Source organism: Photinus pyralis, unplaced genomic scaffold (assembly GCF_008802855.1).
Source record: "Photinus pyralis isolate 1611_PpyrPB1 unplaced genomic scaffold, Ppyr1.3 Ppyr1.4_LG1, whole genome shotgun sequence".
NCBI classification, from domain to species: Eukaryota; Metazoa; Arthropoda; class Insecta; order Coleoptera; family Lampyridae; genus Photinus; species Photinus pyralis.
The window spans coordinates 45,943,832-45,952,832 of record NW_022170249.1 but is presented as its reverse complement, the minus strand read 5'-3'; the positions used below and the strand labels follow the sequence as shown (position 1 = coordinate 45,952,832).

At 36.9% G+C, this 9,001-nt stretch overlaps 1 protein-coding gene across 1 annotated transcript; it reads left to right on the top strand.

Annotated features, from left to right (window-relative positions):
* Positions 1–6,917: 6,917 nt before the first annotated feature.
* Positions 6,918–8,321, top strand: LOC116161658. Its single transcript, XM_031475092.1, has one exon. The coding sequence runs from the start codon at positions 6,918–6,920 to the stop codon at positions 8,319–8,321; it is 1,404 nt and encodes a 467-aa protein (XP_031330952.1).
* Positions 8,322–9,001: the final 680 nt, after the last annotated feature.

The window sequence follows — 9,001 nt, the reverse complement described above, 5'->3', positions numbered from 1 at the left end:
AATATTGCTAGTATTGCTAGAAATATTGTTAGTATTATTTTTCCTTGCAAGATTGTTGTTCAGAAATGGTAAAAGCAACAAATTATCAACATCAGAGATGTTTAAAGCGCCTTGATTAAGCCTTTTGAAGTTAAAGATGAGTAGATCTTTGCAGTGGCTGTAACGGTAGTTCTTTATTTGGATTTATTTTTTCGAATTTGTTAGTAGCGATCGTTTTTTTATGCGTATTTAAATTCTAGGTCATGTGGACGTCATAATGAGTTCCGGAAATCATTCGCTCCAGAATCATGGTGTTACAAGATATAATTTTTATCTTATGTGAATTTGCGTACTCGAACCGCAGAATCGGCATTAGATAAAGGAACGAAAACAAACGAATGAAGAATTAATGATGGTCGTCTTCATTAATAAGGCAACATTTTGTGGGTGATAATTGAATGAAAAAGAATGGGTGGGGATGAATCTGAGGAAATACTTTAAAGGCATTGCGGGTTAATATAGAAAAGACTTTCTCATAGAAAAGCTGATTGTTTTTCTAGAAACTCCCTTAGAAATAACGAAAGACAGTAGGTGAAAGTGCTAATCAATAATGAGGCGGTCGTAAATTACAATTGCAAATTTACCTATAAACAAGATTGATACAATGATACACATCACATATTGGGAAAAAGTGCTCTGAAACGTCTAACAAATTTTACGATTATAAAATGAAACCCTACTGAAGAGGAGCCTGGTTGTTTAAAATTGCTTTCAAAGTCTTTTGATGGTTTAATTAGGCACCGTTTGTAACATATCTGATGCATGAAAGTTCCCAACGCCGCAAAATTACGTGCCTGCCATTAATTGCAACAGCTTCAATAGAAAACATTTCAATCAACCTTTACGCGACGATAATAGTCGCCCGAAGCAATGTTGAAAAACTGTTTCCATGCCACGTCCGTTGCTTAAAACAAGTTGAGTTGAGATACAAAGATTTAAGAGCCATTACCGCAGACTTAATCGAAATTTAACGCTTTGTGTTAATCTTAACAATCTATGCTACGTTTCACTCATCTGTTGCATGTAACTTTGCAAATTGGACTTGTCTACTGCTAAGAACACAATTAGTTCGTTTAACCCCCACGTACCTACATCTGCGCTTACCACTACAACCGAGGCGATTAGTCTTCGAAAATATCAGTAAGATGGTTTTACTATCCAGATCTCTAGACTCGTTTTCTTATAAATGGCGGTTTTACGATAGTTAAAAAGAAAATGGTTTTCGACAAATTGTATTTCGTACATTGTTGTGGGATACGTCGCATTTAAAATGTTATATACGTACAGAGGCCCTTTTTTTACAGGCGATATATCTTTCTCTGAGCGAACATAAAATGGCTACATTCGATTTTACTATCAATTTCAGATATAAGTTAATTTAAATTACCCTTTCTTTCACGACTGCTTTTATGCCAATTTAAAACCGAAAACCTACCGAACGTGAAGAAAGACAAATATAATTTTTTTCTATTTGTGTATTTAGGAGCACTTTTTTAAAATTAGTTTATGCATTAAAACGCTCTCTCAAACGGATCAATACATTAATTGTTTTCAAGCGGTTACAATGAACTATAGCTGCGTTACGCACATAATTAATTTCCATTTAGAGGAAATTTGGGTTCTCTACATTGGGGCCTCGGAAACTATATAAGAGATAGAAAGTTGCTTAAATGGGAATAGTTTTAAAAAAATTTAATTCTCAAATAAATGCCGCTTTGAAAATGATTCAATTTCTTTTCGTTTTGGAGATAATTTTTAAAAAACTGAAATTATGCATATCGATTATGGAATTCGAAAATACCTTGTAGTTTATTTATGTTTTTTAAATTCGTAAAAACTTTCTTTGGACAAGTTTTCAGGTAGAAGACGCCTGTGATACCAGATTTTAATTTTCCCGTTTCAGGTTTTTGAGGCCCTCTTCAATTTTAGTTTTTTATGTGTTAGAGAAAGAAAAAGCATAGGTAGGATGGTACGGTCTCTCTCTAACACATTGAATCCGTTTGGAAAATGACATTAATAATTGTTTACGCCTACAATTAGGGCGCAAAACAAAGGTTTAAATATTTATTACAGTAAACATTGTTATTAGTACTACCTAATTTACAGTATAAATAGATTCCTATCTTGCCCTTCGCAGAGCTTTCCAGGAGTTCACCTGAAACATAACAAAAATGATGCAAAATGAAACCTCGAAATGATAATGGTATAATAATAAATTATTAGAAAAGTATTAATCTCCACAGGAACGTTAACAAAGAAAGCATATACAATATATTTACCTAATCATCAGACGTTTTTAATTGAACTTCTTTAACTTCGTGCGTTAGGGCGGTCTTAAAACAATTGCAGAGTTCATGTGTCTTTCGCAGCCCTTCGGGAAAAAATTTATCACGGCGCCGCCGTCCATGTTACCTTCCCGTTCTAAGCCGAAAAATAAAAACTTGCTCGCGATCCCTGAACTCGAGATCTACGATCGCGCAATTTTACGTTTCCAAATTCGAGTTATCCCCCGAATCCCACCGCCGTACAAATACGCACCACCACGTCCCCCACGATCTCCAGGAAATCCGGTAACGTTTTCGAACGACGATTTTTTTCCAACATTTTCAAATTCTTCGCTTCTTATGGTAGCTACCCCGAAGGTCCCGTAGGGGGCGCTGTTTTAAAGTTATAGGTGAAAAACTGCGAAAATTTTTTCGCGCATTAAGAGTTGCGTACCAGGTTTTTCAGGTTGGTTTCATGCTCTCCTTACTATCTCCCACAACCCTAATAGTTACTTATGAATTAAGGGCATAATGGTGATGTTTATATTCTCGAGGGCGACGAGTAATTACTCAATGGTTATATGTAAATAAAAATTGAATGTTTCATTTTGAAAAGGAGGGACCCTACTGTAAATAAATCTAGGTAAATTTACTTCGTTGTCCATTAATTTTAAAGTCAACCTTACCAAGCACTTTACTTATGTAAATGGCGTATGTTTACTGGTATCTCAGTGAATAGTTGCACTCCATGCCGGCGTAATTAGTAGGTAAACACAACATTATTATTGGCTCTCCCAACGTGGGTTGAGAGATTTACTGAAGTCTTACACGTAGTTAGTTTCAATGTAATGCAACTCAGTAAATTTAACGCAGTTTAGGTCAAGTTTTACATTTACTTTGCTCGATTAATTCCGTTATAGTTTCCATTGCCGTTCTAATTATTTACAATATACTTTGCCACTAAATTCTGCGCTGCGCGAGCAAATACTACGAAGCTTTCTGGTTTTGCCATGTCAGAAACCTTCAATTGGTACAAACCCAAATTCCAGATTAGTAATAATTTTTGAGACAGAATCTCCTTTTAAGGCCTCTCTTAATCGTTGTAAATATCCCCATGCTTAAACAGCATTCTGTAGTCGTTCTATTGTATTGACATTTTCCTCCAAATATAGGCAAATCGCTGTAGACAGCTCGATTGACTCGTAATTTCTTGATTGCTGTAGCTTCATAGGATTTGTATAGTCGATAAAAGGATATAGACATCGTGCTTCCTTCTCGTAGAACTGATTGCCATAACGATCGATATACTGCCCTCGAACATCCCACGAGTTTCCTTGCAACTCCTTACCCGCAGTTCTTTCAAGCTCATAAGATTATTCACCCAATGACTCGTTCGTTCGACATTACCAGCTAGTCCTTCCTCTTTGCAGTTTTTGTGATCTAAATCAATTCCCTTAGCTTCTAAATCTGCTCTACTTTTTTTAAACAATGAAGCGTAAAAACAAATACATACATACTAAATACATATCTACAGCGAGATTTTCTTAAAAGTTAGCACAACGTAATTATTCCTATGTTCATTAAACAAGTTGTAAATCAGCATATGCAGGATTAAAGCGCATTTTTGGTAATGCAGGTCAGTATTTTATTAGCGAAGTTTAAAATTATCGATCTCACGAGTAATTTTGGCTGCGTTAAATAATTTTAAATTTCAATTGAGGGTACGTCTTCATTTTGTAAAACAAATCACAAAGTAAATAATAAGTTTTTATACTGGTAGCGCTATCTAACGGTAAAATTATAGCACCTCCGAAACCCATATCGAAATTATTTTCTTCAATTATCGTAACAAGTAATCTAACTCAAAATAGACTAGTGCCTGCACATCTACACTATAGCAGAAAGCTTTTAGTGAAAATTTGAATTCTCTAGCTATTGTAGTTGTGGAGATCTCACGCGGACAGCCGGCCTGCCAGTCATAACGAATATAATAGCGTATTTTTTTCAAAAATGCGCTAAAAAATCATGCCAACCTAATACAGTAGTCGCAAAAGGTTCATGTTCCCAGCCCCCCCAGTATTAGAAAAAATGGTTATGACTAATTTAAAGTATTGTTCACGTTTTGTACCGTTTAGTTCCAATAACAAAAAAATTTGTTCTAAGCGTAACATTAGATAAGAGCAAGTTGAATTTGGGGGGGCCGATAACACGTCATCCCCCCCAACTTGATATTTTACAACTACTTTGAGGCAAAAATTTTGTATCGCTTTTGTGCCGTTTTGTTCTTTTATTAGAAAGTTTTGTTCTTAAATCGTTTGAGAGAGATATGAAAATGAAATTGGGGGGGCGGTAAACATGTAAGCCCCTCCACATTGTTTTTTAAATATTGTTATCAACGCAAGGTTTTGTTCTAGTTTTGTGCTTTTTTGTTCCTTTATTAGAAAGTTTTGTACTCATCCCGTTTCATAGTAAAACGCAATTCAAATTGGGGGGGCTGCAGACATAACCGGCACCTCACTAACATTCTTTTATTTTTCTTATACCCATATTTTCTTCTAGTTTGTACAGTTTTGTTCTTTTATTCAACAGTTGTTATTAATAGTAAGAGGTAAGGATTATTTCATTTCATACCTTATCGCTTACGAAATTAGGAGCAATCGTTACGGATCGTGCGGGTTCGTTAGCGATTTATCGCGCGTGCGTTGTTTTAAAAGATTGAACAGCTGCGCGCAGTGTTGCCGTTTTCATGTTTTTCTATTAAGAAGAGAGGATATTCCACCGTTAAACATTTGCGTTAAAGGTGTATTAACACTAGAAGCGCTATGATTATGATATCGTCACTATCCATATTCGTTTACCTACGTCTATGAAAAGCAAAATAACCTTTGGTACTACAATCTTAAACGTAAGTAACCACATGCACGTCAGTTTGACAACATATGACGCAAACAAGAAAATTGGAGCTACGTTACGTTTATTTCTTATTTCGTACCTCATACCGTAAACAGTTACGTTACGGAACGGTGTCAACCGGATCGGAGTGACCAAGACCAGTGCGATTTGAATCGCCCGATAAAGATCGCGAGCGTGAAGTAGGTGGTTGGATTGGAAGCCTGTCAACAGGTTCGATTTTTGTCGGGAGCGATCGAAATCGCAACCGACTATTTTAGCCCGACGCTGTTTGCTCGATCAATTGTCGTCTGTCATGAGTTGTAACAAACTCGCTTTTGAAGAAGTGCAAAAAATGGAGGATAGTGAAATCAAATTAAATATTGATTTGCGTCTTTTAGAGGAAAAATATCGATGTCTATGATGATGGCTCTTACAGTGATCACTCGAACCTTAGTGTTATGAGCAAGCTTTCTTCTACTGTCACACATCTTCTATAATTAGTGTTTCTTTTTCCAATTCATCGTCGAGCAAGGTCAGCCAAAAGGAAAAAAGACTATTTTTGATCATGCAATACATAGATTTAAATTTTTGTTCATAATAGGTAAGTTCACGGGTACAAATCAAAGCACCTCCGTTCCTATTCCTTATGTATGGATGTACATAATAGGTTTGGTGGTTAATTTTCCTTCTTCTGTGGTACCTACAAAAAAGAAGTCCTTCGTCTTCACTTGACGTCTCATCGAAGTCTAATGTCAACCCGATCAAAATTATAATAAAAACGACCGTCCTATGGACACGAATTGCCGGATTTAATCAGCCCGATCAATTTGGATAAACGATTCCAGTTGGACCGATATTCGTCGCCCCGATGCGGGGCACATCCGGCCTATTTGTAATATTATTGAGATCATTGGATTAAATCGCTATCAATTGTGACGTCATTTTTTATTATTTATGTTCTATCCTTATAAGTATTTTATTCCTTTAGCTTAGCACGACCAGAACAAGGATCTCATAGTCCGGTGCCGACAAGTTCCTCGAATGCAATTGCTCGAAATCAATTGCTCGAAATCATTTGCTCGAAAATCAATTGCTCGAAAGTCAATTTTCTCGAATTACAAATTCCTCGAACGGCAATTGCTCGAAAACGGTTTGCTCGAATTAAGTTCGCAATTAACTTAAATTTATGCATGCGTGATCAAGTGAAAGGTCTTCCATACGTTTTGCCTATACTATGCTTATACCTAAAGAGATGTACTTCACATCCGTTCAGTAGTGTGGTCATGATAATGAAAATAACCTGAACATAAAAAGTGAGAACATATATTGTTGATTTGGGTTCTTGGGTTTTAAAAATTAAAAAAACAAGTGTCCATATTGGTGAAAGTCATTCAATATATGTAATATGAGGTATGCACCATAATAAGGTTTTCTTGGAGAAAGCAAGTCATGATCAGTTAAATGTAATTAATGATTATTCATCTTCTCACGAATGATTTCATTATGTTAATCTGCATTAGGGTTTTCATTAGAGTGTATAATAATTGCTCCGTAATTATCCTTAGGTTAATGAGATGGTTGTTATTAGAAATGATGGTTATTCCTAATAGGTGATTAACATCAGAATGCTTACAATGAAATTTGGAAGGAGAAATTCCCTATAAATAGCCTAGTAACCCAAAAACGTTTGTTAGTTCAAAATTTGAAAGCTCACAAGTGAACATGGCGTTAGAGTTCGTGTCCAGTGAGAAAGGGAAATCCAAGTTGTTTTTCGAAAGTTTTTTGTTTATCAAGGATAAACAAGTTGATACCAAAATTTATTGGAAGTGCGAGCACTCCAAGAAAATGAAGTGCAAAGCTCGTGTGATTACGGTGAATAACTTTGTGTCGTCAAGCAATAACGACCACAACCACAATGCCGACGCAGCGCAGCTGGAAGCCAATAAGGTCATGCAGAAAATAAAGGAAGACGCAGAAAACACAAGAGCTACACCTCAGTTCATTGTGTCCCAAGCTTCTGCTGGTTTGGGAAATGCAGTTGCAGCTAAATTACCAACAGTCAACAATATTAAGCGGACCATTAGGAACGTCAGAGTGAGAGAAAACGTTGCACCGGCCATACCAAGACATCGGGAGGAGATCATTTTCCCAGAAGAGTTTACAATTACCACAAACGGCGAACTTTTTCTCCTGCACGATTCAGGGCCAGTAAATGACAGAATTCTGATTTTTTCAACCGCACGTAACATCAACCTTCTGGCGATGTCCCAGCATTGGTATGCCGACGGCACATTCAAAGTAGTTCCACCGCTTTTTCTACAGCTCTATACCATCCACGGGATAAAAGACCATGTAGCTATCCCTTTAATATATGCTCTTCTACCAAATAAGACAGAGCAAACCTACTTAAATCTTCTTCGAGAAATAAAAAACCTACTTCCAGCTGATGATGCACAACCACAGACCATCATGACAGATTTCGAAGTAGCAATGATAAATGCCATAAGAATTGAGTTCCCGCAAACCATACATCGTGGATGCTTCTTTCACCTCTGTCAAAGTATTTTCCGACACATTCAGGAAAATGGCTTAAAACGGGAGTACGAGAGAAATCCAGAAGTTGCGTTGACATTAAAACTGCTTCCAGCCTTGGCATTCGTTCCACCTCAAGATGTAATTCCTGCTTTTGAAGACATTTGCGAGCAAAACATTTTTTCTCCTGAACTGCAAGTTATTGTTGATTATTTCGAAGACACGTGGATCGGTCGCCCTCAACGACGTGGACGGCGCCCGCCCCATTTCGCGATCAACATGTGGAATTGTTTCGATGCCGTACAACATGGACTTCCAAAAACAAACAACGCAGTGGAGGGATGGCATCGAGCTTTCCAAATGCAACTGTGTGCAGACCATCCAAACATCTGGAAATTTATTTCGGCATTAAAGAGGGAGCAGAGTATAAACGAATTACGAATAGAGCAACATATCAGCGGGCAACCACCTACCATCAGTCGTAAGGTATACCGTGATTGTGCACAAAGACTTTTAACACTAGTAAATAGTTATGCACCTGACATAAATATATATGATTATGTTCGTGGAATAGCACATAATATATCATATTGACAACATGTAATTTTTGTTTTTCATAATATGTACCTTCCTAACTGTATCACATTCCTATATTTAGCAATATAAGCATTACTTGGTTGTTTGTGGTTTTCTTATATTTACAAATCAATGATTCGAGTTAAGGCTATCTCACAACTTTATCTTTCGAGTAAAAGATATTCGAGGAATTGCTGTTCGAGCAACTTACAATTCGAGCAAAATTTCATTCGAGCAACTTACTTTCGAGCAATTGATCTCGAGCAATTGGCTTTCGAGCAATTGCATTCGAGGAATTTACCTAGAACCCTCATAGTCTGCCTTGTTTCCCTCTTTTGGTAAGTAAGTATGTCCTTTTCTTTTGTACTGAAGACTAAGTGGCGCCTATCCGCGGTTACTTTTACTACTTTTCCATTTATGCTTATTTGTGCTTCTGTATAAGAACCCCGCAGATTCATCCCGACCCACCACTACTTTGACTGAGCTTATCGTATGATTATCTCAAGACAATTTTGTTACGGTTGCTCAAAGTGAACGTAACACGATGATCGGCATATGGGTCTTCGCGGTCCTTAGGTATTACATTTCTCTAACGTTTGGCGATATACCCTAAATCAAAGGAGGTTCTAAAGAGGTGCATCAAATACAAGAGCAGTGAATGAGCATTGATTAATGACCGTGGTACTTACTTGAGTACT